Source organism: Peromyscus leucopus, chromosome 6 (assembly GCF_004664715.2).
Source record: "Peromyscus leucopus breed LL Stock chromosome 6, UCI_PerLeu_2.1, whole genome shotgun sequence".
In the NCBI taxonomy this organism is placed as follows: Eukaryota; Metazoa; Chordata; class Mammalia; order Rodentia; family Cricetidae; genus Peromyscus; species Peromyscus leucopus.
In genome coordinates this window covers 75,207,091-75,228,353 of record NC_051068.1, presented here as the reverse complement: position 1 = coordinate 75,228,353, position 21,263 = coordinate 75,207,091, and the positions used below count along the sequence as shown (strand labels likewise).

The window sequence follows — 21,263 nt, the reverse complement described above, 5'->3', positions numbered from 1 at the left end:
TCTCCTACCCACTGCCATGGTTGCCTAACCCAGGTTCTGCGTTTGTTCCTTGTAGACTTCGACTCCTATTAAGTTCTCATTTTGCATGGAATCAGTCTTTACAGGAGACATGCATAAGTCGGGAAGTAACTTGAAAGCCTATGCCTCATTATAATTATAGAGAGGAAATGAAGGAAATTAATGACGATAAAGTCATCAATCACGTTGTTTGGCAAATCTAGTCTTTGTCCTAACTTTGTTGTGTTGTTTTATAGTGCGGGGACTAAGTCTCCAGGACCCAGCACCCGCTCGCCGCATACTCTACCACTGAGCCACACTTAATGCCTCAATTTATTATTTTAAAACTTAATTATTACTTGTGTGTTGTATGTGGACACACGTGGAGTCAGGCGACAGCTCTGTGGACTCAGTTCTCGTCTAGCTTTTCATGGGTTCTGGCGATTGAACACAGGTTGTCAGGGTTACCTCATAAGTACCTTTGCCCGAGGAGCTGTCTCACCAGACTCTGTTTATTTATTTATTTTCTATGAAACCGAAAGAGTCATGAATATGACTCTTGGATGCTAATGCAGTAGGCAACTGCTCCCGTGGACTTAGCACTTGGACTTGCCTGCTCCATCTATCACCTCTGACCCTGACCAGCTGCCCAACAATTAAGGGGGTCATTAACACAAGAGGCCTATGGAGAGGGGCTGCCTTTGTGTTGCTGAGACTGTGTTCATGGAAAAACAGAAAAACTTACTGTGTTTTTTCTGGGTGGATGATGTCCCAGCCTTCCCCACACACCACAGAGCATTCAATGTGTCAGGAAAGAACAGTTTGGTGTGTTGACTGGTCCCTAGGTAGCCTTTGTATGAGGTGGAACTACTTCAGATCCTTTTGTTTGTTTTTGAGACAGGGTCTCACTATGCAGCCCTGGACAGGGCTGTGCTGTGGCCTGAATGTTTGGGTCCTCTCGGTATTCACCTGTTGGAACTTTAACCCCAGCATGGTGGTATTGGGAGATAGGGCCTTTGAAAGGGGGTTGGCCGAATGGGTTAGTGGCCTTACAAGAGATTGGTGAGACCCAGCTAGTCCCTTCCATGTGTGAGGACACAGCTAGAAGGGACATGCACAAGAATGAGGCTCCCACTGATATGAAATCTACTAGTGCCATCCGTAATCTTGAAATGCCTACTCTTTGTGGCTGTTCCTAAGGCTCTTCACCATTTAGAATCTTTGTTATTGTTATGGACAAAGACATAGACCTTTTCAGAAGTGCAAGAAAAAGTGTTGAGGTTTCACAGATTATTTATGCATTTAATTGTGCAGTTCTGGGGTTAAATTCAGGGCCTAGTGCATACTAAGCAAGCACTGAACCGTTGACCATATCCCCAGCCAGTATGTTTGAGATGGAAATTAACGATTTCCAGAGGCCAGCTCTCAGGGATCGCACACTGAAGCGCCTATCTGTCGTGTCTCTAAGTGCTATGTCAGGTCCTCTCTCTTCCTCCTAGAGAGGATGGTCCTGCAGGGGACTGGCCATTGCTTTCTCTTTTAGCAGACGGATGGTTAAGCTTTTTGCACAGTGATTTTCATTCTTGTGGTCCAGCCTCTTCTTCCTCTCACCCTCTCTGGCTCCATCTGTCTCGTCCCCTTCACCGATGCCTCTGCAAAGGTGCCCTTACCCACCCCACCGCTCACGACTGGTCCCTCAGTTAATCTTTCTAGCTGCCGTCCTGGTCTGTCCCCTACAATGTCATGAAGTGGTTCATATGTCCCACAGTCACTTCTTAGCCTCAAAACCACCGCTGCTTCTGCTTTCCTGGAATGCCTTACAAAGCTCTGCACAGCAATCCAGTCATCTGACTCAAAGGCCTCTCCTAGTCCCTGCCCGCCAGCAGCCCTGAGCAGTGCTGACCAAGCTCTTTCCTCTTGGCACCTTCTACATGGGTTTCCAAGCCACGATCTGATGGCTGCCTTCCCACCCTCCTGACTTCCCACTCTGCTTCTGTATGTCTCCATCCATTTTCTAAACAAGATTCTCCTTGGCCATCTTCTTCAGAGTCCCTTACATGTAGTGGACCTAGGCTAGCTACATCTACGGCTCAGGTTCAGGGACTTGCCAGGGCAGTGAGAAACAGTGGGCATAGCCATAGATCAATTGGGCACTAGCAGGTTCAAGTCTGCCCAAAACACTGTGAATTTTGACATTACTAAACACAGGAATAACACAATTTTGAAAGGGTTAAATTACAAATGTTTTTCAAAGTCTACAAGAGCCTTTAAAGTAAAATACACATATTTAAATATTTTCCCAAATGTCTTTTGATATCTTTCCTGTTTATCCCAGAGCATTCAAATTCCCTGCCTCCAAAATTAAATGCATTATCTTCTGGCCCACCCTTGAATACACAGTAATAATTCTCACTGATACTTTTTTTTTTTCCTGCTGAGTGCCATTGTTCTCCCAGGCAATTTTATCAAACACGGGTACCTGATTTCCTCCAGCCTGCTGTCCCTATGTTCGTCCCTCCTACACTGAAGCCTCCAGAGCCCTAACCTCTACAGATGTCATCTCCACAATAGCTCTTAAGTTACGGCTCCTTCCTTTCCACCCCTGCAGTTCATCCCCTCTGTCCTGAGCTAGAAGTTACCTGATGTCAATTTCCAGCTTCCACCATTCTCCACACAACCATCAGATTGCCATCGCTGAGATCTTTCTGACACTCTTGGTGGATTGCCTATGGCCTACTTAACTACAAACTGTTAACCATGGTAGCCAAGCTCTTCCTGCTCCCAGCCAGGCTCACGCCCACCCATCAGTCTTCTTGTATATCTTTCCTCCAAAGCTGACCACTTCCTGTTTCTGAGCAGATCTTTTCAGTTCTACCCATGCCATTGTGTCATAAAGTCTCATTCACCTCAAAGGCTCTGCCTCCACTTGGCATGCAATCCTCCCCATCCTCCAGAGTCCACTCCCGATGACATTTGTGCTAGCTACTTTGTGTCACCTCGACAGCAACCTGGACTTGCCTGGGAGGAGAGAATCACAACTGGGAAGATGCCTCCATCAGACTGCCCTGTAGGCATCTCCGTGGAGACATTTTCTTGGTTGCTAATTGCTGTAAGAGGCCCAGCCCACTGTAGGCAATCCCATCCCTAGGCAGGCGGACCTGGGCTCCGAACACAGCCTGGAACAAGGCCAGATAGCTGAATTTCTCCAGCCTCTGTTTCAGTTCCTACCTGGAGCTCCCACACTGGCTTCCCTCAATGACGGACTGCGGGTTATAAGTTGAATTACGTCCTCTCCTCCCCAAGCTGACTTTGGTTAGGGTGTTTGTCACAGAAACAGAAGAAATAGAGCAGCGTCCCTTCCACAAGCCTCACTTATGTCCTCCCCCGCCCACAGTCACGACATCTCTGCTCTCCTTAAATTTCTGCAGGGGTCCACTTGTATCTTTGTGTAGAAGTGATTGCCATTCTAACTGGCTAGCTGATTGAGGCTCAAGGTCAGAGATAACTCCAATCTCATCTTTGATGTCAGTCTCTCAAGAATCAGAAAGACTCTAAATAAATAAAGCAGGGGAAATGAAGTGCTGGTTTCCACAACAGAAACTTTCTATGTGCGCATATTTCACCAAGAAGTGATGGAAAACGTTGAAGAAGCATTGCCCAGCTGCCCACAATAAAATTAATAATATAACATGTCCTGACAGAAAAAGATTAATGGTACCTCAAAGCTATACTTCAAAAAGTGTTTATTTAGCCGGGTGGTAGTGGCGCACACCTTTAATCCCAGCACTTGGGAGGCAGAGGCAGGTGGATCTCTGTGAGTTCGAGGCCAGCCTAGTCTACAGAGTGAGTTCCAGGCAGCCAGGGCAACATAGAGAAACCCTGTCTTGAAAAACAAAACAAAACAAAATGTTCATTTGTACATATGTCTATGTCTATGTGTGTACATGTATGTATGTGTGTATATGTGTGCATGTGTATGTATGTGCATGTATATGTGTATGTATGTGTGCGTGTGTGCATATGGAGGCTAAAGTCAAGTGCCATTCTCAACCTCTTTCCACCTTTTCTTTTTTCAATTTTTTGGAAATTAAAATATAATTACATCATTTTCCCCTTTCTTTCCTCCTTTCAATCTCTCCTATATCCCCCTACCTCTTCTCAAGCTCATGGCATCTTTTTCTTTGTCATTACTACATGTATGTATATGTGTGTTTGTAATACATATCTATGCATAAATATATAAATACAACCCGCTCAGTTATTTCGTATTACTTGTCTGTGTATGATTTCGTGGCTGACCACTTGGTGTTGGAGACACACTTAGGGGGCTCATCCCCGGGGATGAATAGTTCTCCTACCCTCAACAATCCTTAGTTGCCTGTAGCTCTTGGTCTATGACTGGGGCCCAGTGAGATTTCTTTCTCCATGTGAGCACGTCTGCTGGCATTGACTTTGTCAGGTCTTATTCAGACACTTGTATTGCTGAGGTGTGGGTGAAGCTTCCCTGTCATTTCCAGAAGACACGTTCTCACAGCAGATTTCCTGGTCCTTGTATACTAACCATCTTCTGCCCCCCCCACCCCCCTTTATTGATGCTACCTGAGCCTTAGATACAGGAACTGTGTTGTTGGAGATGGCCACCCCATGACCACTTGTTCTTTGCATTTTGACTAGTTATGGTGTTCTGTAATGGTCTCCTTTTGTTGCAAAGAAAAGTTTATTTGATGAGTAATGAGAGTTACATGTATCTGAGAGTTACATGTACCTGTGGGTATAGAGATAAATATTTAGAACGCAATTGGGAATTATTCTGGCGTAGCAAAATGGCAGTCGTAGGTTTTTCTCTAAGATCCATGACCTCATTAGCCCTGGGCAGTTGGCTGGGTTTCCAATACTTAGCAAGATTTCTCTCCTGTTCAATGGGCCTTAGGTCCGATTAGAGAGCTGTAGGTCGCTACCAAGATATGAGGGCTAGTATTGCATCCTTAGGATATCTTGCCAAATTGGTCAGAGCTGGCTGTCTACCCTGTGTTTAGAAACAGGATCTGTCACTCTACCTGGGACTCACCGATTCAGAGAGATGAGCTTGCCTACAAGTCCCTGGAATTCTCCTGTCTCTGCCTCCCCAGCATTTGGATAATAGGTACACCACCACTGTGTCCAGCTTTTACCTGGATACTGGGGTTCAAATGTAGGTCCTTATGCATACACAACGGGCATCTCCTCAGTTCTAAAAAAATATTCTCATGGTGAAATGTAGTATGTTAGAAAAGGTTAATAAAACATAAATGTGAAGTTTGACAAATACGCAGAAACTAAATCCTGTGTAATCACTACAAAGTTCAAGAAACATCATTAGGTCCCTAGAAGTGCCCACCCAGCCTGCCTGTACATCATCAGGACATAATCCTTTCCCTCACCTCACTCCTGACTCTCAGAATAACCACTTCCTGACTTATGATTTTAACCCTTATGCATCAACTAAACAATACAATGTGGTTTTGCCTATTTTAAAAAATTTAATTTTATGTGCTTTGGTGTTTTACCTGCAAGTATACCTGTGTGAGGGTGTCATGTCCTCTGGAACTAGAGTTACAGATGGTTGTGAGCCACCATGTGGGTGCTAAGAATTGAACCCAGGTCCTCTGGAAGAGCAGTCAGTGCTGTTAACCGCTGAGCCATCTCTCCAGCCCCTATTTTTAACTTTATAAAGGATAGGCTTTCTATACATAGTCAAAGAGATTCAAAGGTATTCTGTGTCTGATTAGATATAATTCTACATGTTATTGCAAAAAGTTATAATTTTTATTTTAAATTTCTTTATATGATTCCATCTTATGGTACATCACCACAGTGTGTCTGTTCTGATGATGGACATGTGGGCTAACCCTTGTTTGGGGGGACAGTGAATAGTGCTGCTGTAACTATTCCTTCATATGTAGCCTGGTGCACAGTGCCCCCATTTCACTAAGGCTGCCTGGCTGAAAATGTTTGAAACTTCCTCTGTAGTCCTTTTCTGGTAAGTAATAATATTTTTTTCTAATGTGGTCTGAGTCCTATTTATAGATATTCGGCACACAAAAAAGTGTGATATAAATATATAGCATTGAGATTTATGAATACTTGAATGTATTTTTAAATTATTACTGGAAATGTGTGTGGTTGGGTATTGATTAGTTTCTTGGCCAGTTTTAGTTGAGTGTATTCAGATGCAGTTTTTAAGTTTTCAGTTGATTATATCAAGTCACCACTTACCCCCTTGTGGGGGAGGGAGCCTCCTTCTGGGCCTTCAGATAGTTTCCACTTCTTCTCATGAGCTCTGCACTGTCTTCTCTCTCTCCCCACAGGAGTCTCCTTAACTCTTTGTCCCTGCTCTGCTTCTCTGAGCCTACGCTGAAGGGTTCTAGTCTGTCAACGCCTCTGTGCTGTCCAGCGCTCTCCAGGGACCCTTTGATGTTATTCAACCCTGTCTTGCCCTTCAAGGGTTCCTGGACCCTCACAGAAGACCCTGTCCACCCCTTTGGAATCATTGTCACTGGTCTCTGACTCTTTCAGAAACACAAAAATGAGATCCCTTTCAGTATTAATAAATAAACATGTAGTAGTTTCGGGGGGGGGAAATGCTGATTAAAAACATTTCTCTATAGAAACATGACCTTTTGGTCACGTTTTCCCCTTTAGACCTAATAGTCTGAGGTTTCAATTAAAAAACATCCTAGCTGAAAACCATGAGTAAGAAAAGAATTCAACTCGGAGCAAAAAAACCTGCAGGACTTTATAAAGCATCCCTTTCAGAGTTTCCTAGAAAAGGGAAAGGGCCTTTCTAAGAAGTCAGAAAGCAAAACAAAGCAAAAGCAAATAGAAAAGAAAACCCTTTGCAGACGACAGGAAGTGTTGCTGCCACTTCCGGTCCTCATTTTATCTAGTCTGGCATCAGACGTGGCTGAGAGCTACAGATATCTCCAGCCAACCAGCAAGAAAGACTAAGGCATTGAGAGCAGAGCTGAGGACTTTGCCTCTCTTGAAAGCCCTTCCGTGAGAGAGACCGTGTCTCGGAATTTGAGGTTTGAGGAAGTTTATGCTGTGTTGCCATAAAATACTGCAAAAGGTAAATTATCAGATATTATATTACCTTTCAACTAAGTCCATTTAGACAAACTGCTGCTTTGTGGATGTGGCCTTGATTCGTGGTTGAAACTAAACATTTTCAAAAGGAGGCTAAAACTATGCAAGCTTAGGTAACAGGAACGATGACCTCACTGAATCATTCCTCTGCCATCCAGCCTGAGGAAGGCAGTGAAGATCTGAGGTGATGATAGCTAATAACCTACAGTCTCATTTACCAGGATGGTAATATAGAGGACTACATGATGTGGTACCCCGGGAATTAGAGCACTCATCTATTTTTATTCCCCTTTCTTCCTCCTACTTGCAAGCTAAGCTCAGCATCAGCCAGAGGGAAGTAACAATTCAAAAAGGACCTCTGTACAGAGCCGAAGGTTACCCGGTCAGCATCAGCTGCAACGTAAGTGGTCATCAGGGACCTTCTACGCAGGATTTCCAGTGGTCTGTGTACCTGCCAACAGCCCCGACCAGGGAAGTTCAGATCATCAGTACCAAGGATGCCAGCTTCTCTTACGCAGTGTATGCCCAGAGGGTGAAAAGCAAGGAGATCTACGTGGAGAGGCTGCAGGGCAGCTCGGTCCTGCTGCACATCGCAAAGCTCCAGATGAGGGATGCTGGCGAATATGAGTGCTTCACACCCAGCACGGATGGGAAGTACTTTGGAAGCTACAGTGCGAAGACAAATCTCACTGGTGAGCTCTTGCTAGCCAGTTCCTGGCAAGCCTGTCTCTGCCATCACAATGCTCTGCCCAGGGAAAGGCTTTCCATTAGTCTGTTTGCTCTGGATGAAGAGCCTGCCTACCACTCCGAGTATTTCGGAGATGTGTTACAAGGAGGTGTCTCGTGTTTTCCCAGTGACCTATCCCACACAGATTGAGCCAGTGTGGGGGGGTCTTCCCAAGACCTCTACTCACAAACTGGTAGTAGCAACGCATTAGATGGACCTTTGCATGTCATATCATCTTGCAGCTTGGTAAGGGAGAGATGGCACTAATATCATAGGTGATGTCATTCACTGCAGAATGATTGTGTTCCAACCACCATTTCCTAGCACGTTTCCCTACAGGGACAGTTCAGATTCTTGCAACTGTCATATGCCTGGACCAGCTAGCTTTCTTTTGCAATTTAGCAAACTCCCACAGGAACTTCAGGATGCAGATTCAACATTACCTCCTTTGCAAAACCCTCTAGATTGCCTCAGGGCATATCCCCAGCTTGGTTCTTCTTAATGCCCTGTTCACACTGTGATTACCAGCATTCACCCCGTTATACCATAACTGGCTATTTATATGCACATCTCCCACCACCTTCTGAGCTCCTGGGAACGCTCAGCTCTTAGAGCAGTGTCTAGAGTATTCAGTGACTCAGCCTCAGTGCTGGATGAGCTTGGACCGTATGGCTTGCATTTGAGAAAGAAGAGAATGGTAGGGTCCTAAGACAGCTATGAAAACTTCGGGAAACAATGCATTTGGGGTCTGAATAACAAATCACATTATTTCGGATCTCTGCAATAGAAAAAGCAGGTTAGAGTCTGGGGAGAGAAACAAAGCAATCCACTCATGCGCATCTAGTGAGACGCCCAGGTGGCTGAAGGCCAGAATCTAGGTCTAGAAGCACCGGTGCCCCTCCCACTGGTGGCTGAGTAGCTAGCCTGGCTCCAGCCTAGGCTGCGGAAGCAGAGCCAGGGTCGTACATCACGAAGCCACTTGCTTTGCAAGTTCCCATGCTCCCTCGGCAATAGGGAAGACCCACATTAGGAAGGCATCTGGCTGGGAAAGCAAGCTCAAAGGATGAGCTTTGTGGATGAGGTTTAGACGCCATCTTCCCTTGAGAAGGTCTAAGGACACAAACACGAACCAGTCAGATGATCACTGTCGCTTTGTTTCCAGTGATTCCCGACACCCTGTCTGCCACCATGCCCTCCCAGACGCTCAGGAAGAAGGAAGGCGAGCCGTTAGAACTCACCTGCGAGGCCACCAAAGCAACGGCTCAACATACCCACCTCTCTCTCACCTGGTACCTGGTGCAGGATGGAGGAGGCAGCCAAGCCATTGAGATCATTTCCCTCTCCAGGGATTTTCTACTGGCCCCGGGGCCCTCCTATGCAGATAGGTTCGCGGCCGGTGACATGCGGCTGGACAAGCTTGGAGTCACCTCCTTCAAGCTGTCCATAGGCAAGCTGCAGCCCTCAGATCAAGGCCAGTTGTTCTGCGAGGCCACAGAATGGATTCAGGATCCAGATGAAACGTGGACTTTGATCACAAGAAAGCGGACAGATCAAACAGCTCTGAGGATCCAGCCAGCAGGTAATTATCTTCTCAGAAAATCTGTGAATTTGCTGTCAGTGAGTAAGTAGGGAGAGCTTTTTTTTTAACCTTTTGTTGACTTTTCCTAAAAAGTAGATAAAAAGTTTAAGTTAATTTTGTTTTTGTCATCTGGGAAGCATAACGGAAAAGAAGATGTTCCAAAATGTTCCATTTTAGCTCTGCTCATGGGAGAATTTATATGGGACAAGAAATATGAAAGAGCTAGATTGATGCTATAAGCCAGCCATGGAAACGATTTTATAACCATGTTTACCAGGCACTTTGTAAGCATGTTATTTATATTTTTTAATTGTAGTCCAAACAGTCATCCCATAAGGTAGTCAGCCCCCCCCCCCCATTTTAAAAACAAGGAACCCCAGTTACAGGCACACTGAGTACATTCTAACCCCTGCTGGGGAATGGAGAAACCTACTTCCAAAGTCTAACCTGCCTCTCTCCGAGGCCTACCTACCACAGGCAGCTGGGCCTAAAAGCTGCTCTAATTTCCAACATGAAGCCTCGTCCCTGTTGGTGATAGGATGTTTTTCCACCAGGTTTGAAATTGTCACCTTACATGAACCATTGACATTTTCATCAAAAGTAGACAGAAAGGCCTGGTCAGTTTTGGTCTCCTTAGGTGCATTGGTCCAATAGGAGGGCCAGCTAAAACGGGAAGTATCCCCCGTTGTTGTGGAATATTTGTTTAACTATGTAAAGATGTGTTGCATTTGCGTTAATTAAATAAAATTAACCTGGGCTCCTAGAGGCGGGGTTAGCAACTAGGTGACAGGAAGTAGCAAGGAGGGGGCGTATTGTGGGTTTTTCAGTTCGGGTTGGGGGCGAAACGAGAGGGGCTTCTGGGGACACCGGCAAAGAGAGAACATTAGCAAGTTGCTACTCCAACTCTGAGTTGTCAGGTTTTCACTCTAGCCTTTGAATCTTGAGTTTTATTAGAATGATAGAGATTTAGTTAAAGCTACCTTTAGTGGCAGCAGCAGAGCCATTGTCTGGGGGAACAGAATTCCCCCAAGCTATGGCCTGAGCAGCGTGGAGGCCAGTAGTTTAAAGCACAGGCACTGTGAGGAAGGTAGAACAGCTTTTGGGTGCCCGGTATGGGGTACCAAATGTAGCAGGCTTTCTTGGACCGCCAGGCCCTAAATCATGACATGGAGACTTATTATTAGTTATGACGACTCGGCCTTAGTTTAGGCTTGCCCCAGCAGCTCTTATAACTTATATTAACCTATTTCTCTTCATCTATGTTTTGCCTCAGGGCTTGTTACCTTTATTCATTCTGTATGTCCTACTTTTCTGCTTCCTCTGTGTCTGACTGGCGGCTGCCTGAATGGCTGGCCCCGAGCATCTCCCTCTTTTTCTTCCTCATTCTCTCTCTAGCCTAGATCCCTCCCCCTCCTTATTCTCTCTGCCTGTCATCCCTGTACTGCCTAGCTATTGGCTGTTCATCTTTTTATTAGACTAATCAGATGCTTTAGGCAGGCAAGATGAAACAAATGTAACACATCTTTACATAGTTAAACAATTATCCTGCAATACAATCAAATGCAACATATCTTTACATAGTTAAACAAATACTCTATTCCACAACACACTGTGGAAAGGAATACTCCAGGGGTGGATAACTGACTTTATATGTTACTCTGCTCCACTACAAATCATCCTGTGGCCCTCAAGTATCTGATATGTGCTCATTGGGTCCTACAAGGCCGTATCAAGTGTGCTCAGAAGATAGAAAAATTCTGCTATCTCTTTCTTAAACAAATGAACAAAGTAAGAAATAAAGGCAGGGGTTATGGTTCAGAGCAAGCAGTGGATGCCCAGCACATAGTGAGGCCCAGGTTTAATCCCCAGCACAAAAATAAAAGAGAAAACCAGAAGTCATAATTTACAGCAATTCAACACAGCATGAAACATTTCACTTTTTAATTAAGGAGGCATGCCTAAATAGATGCTTGACACATCTGTGCATGCTTTTTACTTGCTGGGACTGCTTCAAGAAATGGATACTGTCCTTTCTGGGTGAGTTGGAATAGTCGGGGGCCTTTGTAATTTCCTTTCACTGTGGGGCTATATTGGAGTAGGGAACTCACTCCACCACAGAACTGAAAGGCTACATAAAACGCAACCATGGTATCGTTATCACAGATTTCGTCCCTCTTGTGCCCAAAGCGGCAAGGACAGTGGGCTTTCTAAACATCTGCCTTGCTTTTGTTCCCCAGCAAGAGATTTTGAAGTGGACATCACAGCCAGGAGCTTGCCTGCTGAAGGAAACCCCTTGGAACTGATTTGCCTGGTTGTGGGCAGAGGTGGTGACCAGAAGCTTCAGGGTACTTGGTTCCTCAACGGGAAGGAAATCGCCCAGATCGATGCTGATGGGGTCCTGGACCTGAAGACAGGCTACAGAGACAGAGCAAGCCAAGGACAGCTGCAGGTTTCCAAGTTAAGCACCCAGACTTTCTCTCTCAAGATCTTCTCCCTGAGCCCAGAGGACGTAGGCGCCTACAGCTGTGAAGTAGCTGAGGTGGTGAGGACTCAGACCGGCTCCTGGCAGGTAGTTCGGAGAAAGCAGTCGCCAGTCAGCCGGGTGCAGCTGAGGGAGCCGGCAGGTACGTGACATGGGGACAACCACAGATGGTGGCTCTCTTCAGACGCCCCCTCCCTGGGCAATACAGGAACACAGTGAGGGTCTTCCTATAGAGTCTGGAGTCTGTCAGACCCCACTGGAGGTGAAGTAGAGGAGGGGAAAGTATCAAGACTAGCCAAGACATTTGGAGTCCAATTCCTGAGCCATTGGCCATGGGCACCTCTCTTCATTACTCAATTTCAGTTCTCCTGTCTATAAAAAGGCCCTCAAGTCCCTTCTTGCTGTCTTACGTTGTTTGAGTCTATTTTAGTTACAATTTTTGTATGCTAGGTTTTCTGTATAAAGTCCTCTGACTTCATGTGTCCGTACACATGTACGTACATGAGCATATGCTTATAAGTGCATGAATGTGCAGCACATGTGTGTACCTGTGTGTGTGTGAATGCATGTGTATATGGGAGCGGGGGTGGGGGGAGTAGAGTCCCTTTTCCTGGGGAACACACGGCCAAGTAAGCTGACCTTGAGTTGAGGCTGGGCAGCCGTTTTTCAATTGCTTTCTGCTAATCTGGTTATGTTAACTTGCAGTGGGTCATAATTCTGACTCACAGTGAGAAATGAGGAGACAAATGAAAGCAGACAGACTCCATTCTCTGTGCTTGTTGGGATGCGGTGAGATGTCTGCTCAACTGGTCCTGAGCATCCCTCTGAGCAGAACACCGAGAGCCACTGCTGTGGCTTCTAATTGTCCTCCAAAGGCTCCAAGTGTGGTCCTCAGTGTGGTGATGTGAACAAAATTAGATCGTGGGAGCTCCACCCTCCCGAACGTATTAATGCCACCTTCGGAGACAGGACTGTATAAATGAGGCCACTTTGTGCCCTTATCCCTCCTGCTTCCCTTTCTCCTCCATGACGTTCTGCTGTAGCTAGAGGGTCCCCACCATGCCAGTACCACAATATTTGGATTCTTAAACCGTCAGAATACCTTACCCGACGACCTTAGGTATCTTGTTCCTGCAACACAAAACAGACTCGGGACATCCACTGAGTTCATTCATCCTTACTTTGTGAAGACTGAGCGACTCTAACTATGTTTCAATAATCCGGGCTTTACATAGCACCCAGAACCAATATTAGAATCCTCTGCGCTGAGTGTTGGAGTCTAGAAAGTAAATTTGCCCAAAAGCAAAAAGTAGGGGAAGAAGTCTTAATTAAAAATAAACCGAGCTGAACTGAACACTGTCCTTGCTGCACTTGCTCGTTAGGGGTATCTCCAAAGATAGCTAAGTGCCCCTCTGCATTCCGCTTCCTTCTCCCCAGCGGCTAGGGAGGAAGAGAGCAGGGCTCTGGACGGAAGCGTCTTGGTGTTAGTTTCCACGCTAAACATTTGGTCTAGGTTTCTAGGATTCAGGAAAACCAGTGTGGGTGGTTTACATATTTGCACAGAGCTCCTGGTCCAGGGGAGAGGGTTACCTTTCAATGCTAAAGAAATTTTTCCCCCCACAGTCTGGAGTCCAAACTGGGCCTAACATGTAGCAATTGGAAAACTTATTAGCATATTTATTGAGGACCTTGTCTAACACTCTGTTTTGAAAGTCAAACTGCTATTTAAAATACGAGCAGTTTTTATTGTTCCATGAATATTTTAAGCAGAAGGGGATACCCACCGTCCCTGTGCCCTGCTGTGCTTCTTACCTCTTACTATGAGGCTAATAGCCACGATGAATTTTTGAAGTTATGTTAGTTCAAACTAATCATGATGTTTGTGTTACAGTGGTGAGATTATGACTAGTCATTGCCCTTCCAATTTGCGAACTTCAGTTATGAGTCATTTTTATATTAAAGACAAAAGGCAGATAGCATGATCGTGCCTCTGACACCCAAAACACAGAGGCACATTTGATAATTTGCTCCACCTGCTTAGGAAGGTTTGTCTTCATCCTGCCTTGTAGCTGGTGGGTGCATGCCTGAAGCAGTGGAAGGGATCGCTCTCCTCTGTGGGGAAGAACAACTTGCAGATTCATTTAGATCCCCGTTAGATGTCTAATGCTGGTTCTGCTTTATTTTTCTCTTTTGCTTTGAACTGCCTCCTCTGTTGCCAGTGCCTCTTATTAAACACTAATGGTAATAGCCAACCCCTTTCAGTACTCTGCGTAGCCCAAGGCCTAAGCCTTTTGTGTGGCCTTTGTTCAGCCTTCTCAACAAAGCAAAATGTGGCTGCTATTATTACCCTCATTTTTCCTGGAAAGAAACACAAAGGCGCCGAGAGGTCAAGTGTGCTGCCCAGAGTAGTTCTGCCTCTGGGTGGTGATGGTTGTTGTTGGCCTTTAGTGCTGGGCTGCCTGAGACCCGGGAGCTCCTGATGTGTCCGCGTGGCCCACAGAGCAGCCAGGACAGGACCGCGCACAATAAGCATTTGTTGAGAGAATGCTTGTGTTTCTCCACGTCTTGAATTTCCCATCTGGGTGCCAGCCTTACATTTATAGTTAGCAGGCACAGTAATTTAACCATACGAAGACTATCTTTACCAATGATAAAAGATAGATACGCATCTATATATATGATGTATGTGTATATAAATATACATTTCCCCAAATTAGTTGTTTTTTTATGGTAGAATTGGTCTAATTAATAAGTTTCTTTCCCTGTTCAAAACACACACTAAGCAGTTTTGGTCTGACTGGGATAAGGTAAGTAGGAAGATGGAGAACATATTGAAAACACTGGTGGCCTTTATTCTGAAAAACAAAACAAACACCCTAAATATTTAAATCATCAGGGCTTCATTACTTTCTGGTTCATTTACTCACCTTAATGAATCAAACAAAATACTATCAGATATTTGCTCAATTGGATATTCTTCAGTATGGGCTGACTGAATAAAATGATAAGAAATATAAGTGTATATTATGAATCATATATGTGTCCATAGGCTCTTCTGGTCACCTATCTTGTTTCCACTTTATGATAATTACCTTAAGGAAATTTTATTACACACACATACACACATACATGCACACCTATCCATTCACCCATCTATTTATTACTTATCCATCCATCCATCCATTTACATACAAATTTATCCATCCATATATACATACATTCACACACATACATATATACATACACGTATAAATTTATCCATCCATCCATCCATCCATCCATCCATTCATCTATCTATTTACAATATAAATGTTTGGCAGATCTTTGTTCTGGGTGTGGTACAGGAGGAATCAACCAGCCCTGATTTGTCACAAATAAGTCAAGTCCTTATAATTCGCTTTCACTGTATTTCAGAAATGGTTTTATTTAATTGATGCACTTTTCTTCCATAATCTGTAATCCGCAGCAAGAAGTGTGGCTGTGTCTGCTGAGAAGCTGGCCCTGTGGGAAGGAGAGGCGCTTACCCTTCTCTGTAAGGCAGGTGGGGATGCAGGTCCTCTGTCTGTGAGCTGGTGGCTCATCCCACAGGACCAGACCACAGCCGTGTTTGTGGCTGGCATGGGGCACGATGGTACTGTGCAGTGGGGAGTCTCTTCTCCGAGCCCTGGGGACCGTAGCGACAGAAAGCTGGAGAAAGTGGACTGGGCTACCTTTCGGCTGGAGACTGGCTCTGCCATGGTCACAGACAGTGGGACCTATGAATGCAGAGTGTCGGAGAGGCCCCAGAACCAGGCCAAAGATCTGCAGTGGACCCAGAGGATTTCAGTCACTGTCACATCTCTGGGTGAGTATCTGGGAAATCCTTTTCTGGAAGTGTGACAGTCTCTCCACTGTATACTGCAGTTTGAGTAGCAACATCCGGAACCCCTGCCTATGGTATACGTAACCTGAGACGAACAGAGCAGGATCTGCATATCAGGCCTGTCGACTAACCTCTCAGAGTTTATTCATCTTTAGAAAGAGCATTCTAGAGGGCACCTTGTAAATTGCTCCAAGTTGAAAACAAACCCCCATGAATAGGAGTTGACTTACAGATGAGTGGAGGCAAGCCTGTTCCATTCCAGCAGCAGCCTGGGCATCCGCCGCCCCGCCGTGAAGTCTTTTCTAGCACAGGCAAGAGAGTGACGCTGAGCCCTGGGGGTGGGGAGGAGGCCAAACACTGGCTCCGAGTGTTCTCCTTGCTGAGTGGGGAGAGGAAGGAGGCCAGACCCTGGCTGCGAGTGTCCTCCTCGCTCAGTGCAGCTGCCTAAGTGGCCCACTGTGGAAACACTGCCTGTTTGTTGTGGCTGCTGAGAACAGTCAACAGGCGATGGGGGAAGAAACTTGGAGGGCTGAGGTTGGAATTCGGGACAGACTGTACTGTGGACCAACCTCTACCCCCAAATTCACGATATTCCAGGAGCACAAATGTGTGGCCCTGTGTGAAGGGTGGCATTGAGAAAACTTGGAAGTCCTGTGCTTGGACTTGGTAAACAGGAAGCGTGTCTCACTTTCACCCCCCCCACAGAATCAAGTTTACAAGTAAATCTGATGAGCCGGCAGCCACAAGTGACGTTAACCCACACCTTCGACCTGTCCTGCATCGTGAGGGCCAACTACTCAGATCTCAAGCTGCCTTTCTCAGTGACTTGGCAATTCCAGCCAGCTGGCTCTGGGGCCTTTCATCAGCTCATTCGAATCACCCACAATGGCACAGTTGAATGGGGGGATGTCCTCTCCCAGTTCCACAGGAAGACGAAGGTTTCACAGTCTTCATTTCGTTCCCAACTCCAAATCTACGATGCTGCTCTGGAGGAGACAGGGGTGTATCAGTGCAAAGTGGAAGTTTATGACAGAAAGTCCCTGTACACAAGTGGTCCCCCCAGAGTATCTACCACCTCTAACCTATTGAGGATTACCATCACCTTTCCAGGTAAGGGATGCTCGAAATTGATCCCTGCTTTAAAAAAGAAAAAGAAGAGAATATTTTTGGGGGTCAGGAATGATGGTACCCACTTACAATCCCAGTACTCAGGAGGCTGAGACAGGAGGATTGAGAATTTGAAGTCAGTCTAGGCTACAATTGGAGCCTCTGTCTCAAACGGTAACAACAACAAAACTCCTCCCACTTTGTGTAAACTACAGAAATAAAACACAAAACTACCAAGCCATTGTGTTTGCGGTGGTAAAGCAAGCCTGCTGGGGTGGCACTGATGTGAAGCCAGTGCACGTGGGATGGCCACATCGGTCGGTAGGACAATGACACACTTCCCCACTGGCTAACAACCGCTGCCCTGTGCCCTTTCTGCATCTGCCGTGAGTTCCCATTCCCAACAGCTAAAGGATACTGTCTGCCACAGCAGATCCTCAGGGCCTTCCTCCAGAGGAGACAGACTTTTAGGTCAGTCACTGCTGGTGCCCCAACATCTTTTTCATGTTTGGAAGTGGTGGTGATCATGTGAATTCCATTAGGATACACTTAACTACCTCTTTTAACCTGTTAACCTACAATAGAGAATCTGTGGTTTTGGTCCAATTCAATCGTAACTCGATAACAGATCACAGAGGCTGAAAGTAAAACCCAGACTAGCTAAAGTCCTGCTGCACACCTTGAGCTTTCTCTCTCCTGACTTGCATTTTCCCGGGATGGCAATGAGCCCTGGGTTTGGACACGTTACTTACTCTACTCTGTCTCAGTCACGGCCTCTGTAAGCTGCTGGTGTGCACTTGAACTGGGGTGTGTCTGTTGTGCACCTAGTGCAGTGCCTGGCATGCAGAGCAGATGCTCAAGCAGGGTAGCCACCACCTACTCTGTGCACCACCTACTCTGTGCACCACCTACTCTGTGCATCACCTACTCTGTGCACCACCTATCTGTGTACCACCTACTCTGTGCACCACCTACTCTGTGCATCACCTACTCTGTGCATCACCTACTCTGTGCACCACCTACTCTGTGCACCACCTACTCTGTGCACCACCTACTCTGTGCACCACCTACTCTGTGCTCACCTACTCTGTGTTGCTGAGAAATACGTTAATAGTTATGTGTTAATAGTAATGACCTTGCTCATGAATTCATGACTTAATTTACTTGTCCTTCCCTTGATGTTTGAGATTGCATCCACAAAATCTTTGTTTCTTTTTTCTCTTTTCTTCCCCTGCCCGCTCTTGGCCCCGTGGCATGAAGCTTCTTCCTAATCCTACTGATTTCTTCTGATTCTCTTGTATTCTCCTCCTCCATTGAGTCACTGTTTTAATTTGGTTTTGTCTTTTGACAGTGTCTCACTCTGTAGTACAGGCTGACCTGAAATTCTCAATCCTCCTGCCTCAGCCTACTAAGTGCTAGGGTTACAGGTGTGTGCTACTATGCTTGGCTTTTCTTTTCTTTCTTTCTTTTTTTTTTCTCTTCCACAATAAGCAAGATTCGTAGACGAATTTCTAAACAGTCTTATTAAATAAGAAACATAGAGCCAAATACAGAGGTAATAGTCAAAGACATCAGAGCAATAGCCACGACTAGCCTTAGCTTATCACCGGCAGTAACTTTTACAGAGAGAGACTTTCTAATGTCTGACTTGTGTTTTTATTGCTTTCCTGTTCTGCTTTCTCATTGGCTCTAAGCCCAGCCACATGACTTCCTCGTCACTGCCTGTCTATACAGACCTCCAGGTCTCTATGGTTGGTACTGGGATTAAAGGCTTGTGTCACAACACTTGGCTGTGTCCTTGACCACACAGAGACTCTGCCTGCCATGTGATTGGATTAAGGGCGTGGGCTACCACTTCCTGACTTCTGTTTATGGCTATTTGACCTCTGATCTCCAGGCAACTTTATTTATTAACATACTAATAAAATATCACATTTCAGCACAAATAAAGTATCACCACAAAGATTTATTCCACTGAATCCAGTTGTTTCTTTAAAAACAACCGCTTCTTTGGATTCAAGCTTGGTATGCACTCTGACTCTCTGTGCTTTTCTAGGGTAAAGTAGTTTCTGCCCATGGATACAATTCACCTGTTGACCACTTCCATGTTCATTATTCAGGATGGCTTTTCTTCTGGTCTTGGGATTCATATCTAAGTGCTTCCAAGACATGCCTGTACTCAGTGTCAGAGTGTAAGTCATCATCATTGTCCAAAGATAGTCTTTCCATATTGTTCATGATGTCCTTAGCACATCCCAGCACCACAGATTAGAAACTGTGTCCTCTTCATGTCCATACTCCCATAGCAAATGTGAAAGATCTTTAGTAATCCCATGTACCTGTTTCTCCAGAGCCCCCCACACTTTAGATCTGACCCAACCACACTGAGCTGCCTGCAATTCCATAATCCACATTTACTCTCGTGTTCAAGACCATTATTCAAGTTGTTCCTTTTATGTGGAATTCCTTTGCTCTCCATTCATCTGAATGACTACTATTCATCTTCAAGACTTAGCTCAGTGTTGCCTCCTCCAGGAAGTCTCTCCCCACTCCTGTCCTCGGGTTGGGAAAACCTGCTGGGCATCCTGATATTTGTTGCATTTCTGTATATCTCTCTCCTACGTGAGTGATCTATTATATAATCTGGAAGTCTTTGTCCCTGTGTTACATTTTCCTCTAAATCAGTGGCTCTCAACCTTCCTAAAGCTATGACCCTTTAATACCATTCCTCATGGTGTGGTGACCCCCCCAACCATAAAATTATTTTTTGTTGCTACTTCATAACTAAAATTGCTAGTGTTATGAATCATAAATATCTGATATGCAGGAGATACGATATGATATACAACCCCTGTGAAAGGGTCGGTCGACCCCCAAGGGGGTCACAACCCACAGGTTGAGAACTGCTGCTCTAAACTGCAATTCACTGAGAGGAGGCAGTCACAAAATACCTAAAATAGTCTGGTATGTGGTATAATATGTGATTAATGAATGTTTGTGGAGGGGGAATAAAGGGACCTTTAGGCAACACCAACAACAGTAGAGTGATCAGCAAGAAACAGACAACGAGACTTGTAAGATTTATTGTGTATCTTGTGACGAAGGAAAAGGCACTGGAGTCAAAAGATGGCAGAGTCCATGTCCCTATGAAATCCTCACAGTGCAGTGGCTGCAGAGAGACACTGTTAACAGCCCACGCACAACTTCCTCTTGGACTCATGTTTGCAGAGCTCTAATTAGACTTTGACAAATTGCAGATCCAGAAGCAGTTCATAGAGTAAACACCCAGAGACAGAGCACTCACAGTGTCGCTGTCTCTTAAAACGATGTGAACATGCTACAGAAGAGATTCTTCTGCTTAAATACAACGGTATTATCGTGTATCGGGGGCAGAACTGGTCTTTCCCCCCATGATTCTCCCCCTTCCCACACAGTAAGGACAGAAGGAGGATGAGCAGATGAATGTTATGAAGAGAGAAACATCAACTTGCAGTCACACAGAAATCTCACAGGCATGTCTAGACATTTGACATTGTAACACAACACTGTCATCTCCAAAGTTCACGCACAACCGAAGTTCGAAGAATGAAACAAAATTCCGTAGTATTTTAAGTAAGTTTACAGTTTTGTGTTGGGTCCCAGTCAGAGCTATTCTTAGCCACATGCAGCCTAAGAGATGAACAGAGCTCAGAGATGGAAAGGACGGCTTCATCAGATCATGAATTGTGTGCCAAAGCTGAATGAACAGTTAGGGTAGCTGCCGAGAAGAAATTCACTCACATGATGGCTGGAATGGCTATTTGCCCTAGTTGATGTGCTTGCTAGCTTAAAATTCTGTTTGTTTTCCCCAGCAAAGTAACTCTTTTCATTCTTTCCATTCAGAGAGCAAACTGAGAGTGAACTCAAGCAGTCAAGTCCAAGAGCTCTCCATCAGCTCCAGCACGCACATAGAATGTGCCATCTTGTCCCGATCTGCTGGGAACCTTCCATTGTCTGTCAGTTGGTACTTTTCTCGCACTTCTACAAATGCATCCTATCTGAAGATCCTAGAAATGGACCAAACCAATGTCGTAAAATATGGGGATGAATTTCAAACCCCTCGGAGCAAGCAAAAATTTCATTCTAAGAAAGTGTCCCAAGACTTGTTTCTGCTGAACATTCTGAGCGTGGAAGACAGTGACCGGGGCCACTACTACTGTGCCGTAGAGGAATGGCTCTTGTCTATGAATGGCACGTGGCAAAAGCTTGAAAGAAAGACTTCGGGACTCACAGAATTGAAACTCAGGCCCACAGGTAAACCTTAGAAGAGTATTGTCATAGATCTTTCCATAGGATGGACCAGCTTGTCCCCAACAGCCTGTAGGGTGTGACTAGGAAGAGATTA

At 45.4% G+C, this 21,263-nt stretch overlaps 1 protein-coding gene across 1 annotated transcript in view; it reads left to right on the top strand.

Annotated features, from left to right (window-relative positions):
* Positions 1 to 21,263, top strand: part of Cd101 (CD101 molecule) — a 38,604-nt gene that overhangs the window by 2,420 nt on the left and 14,921 nt on the right. The window contains exons 2-7 of the mRNA XM_028877297.2: positions 7,434 to 7,814; positions 9,012 to 9,428; positions 11,666 to 12,052; positions 15,377 to 15,754; positions 16,478 to 16,882; positions 20,762 to 21,172. Coding sequence (XP_028733130.1) covers positions 7,434 to 7,814; positions 9,012 to 9,428; positions 11,666 to 12,052; positions 15,377 to 15,754; positions 16,478 to 16,882; positions 20,762 to 21,172 — 2,379 coding nt within the window. The remainder of the gene's footprint in view (positions 1 to 7,433; positions 7,815 to 9,011; positions 9,429 to 11,665; positions 12,053 to 15,376; positions 15,755 to 16,477; positions 16,883 to 20,761; positions 21,173 to 21,263) is intronic.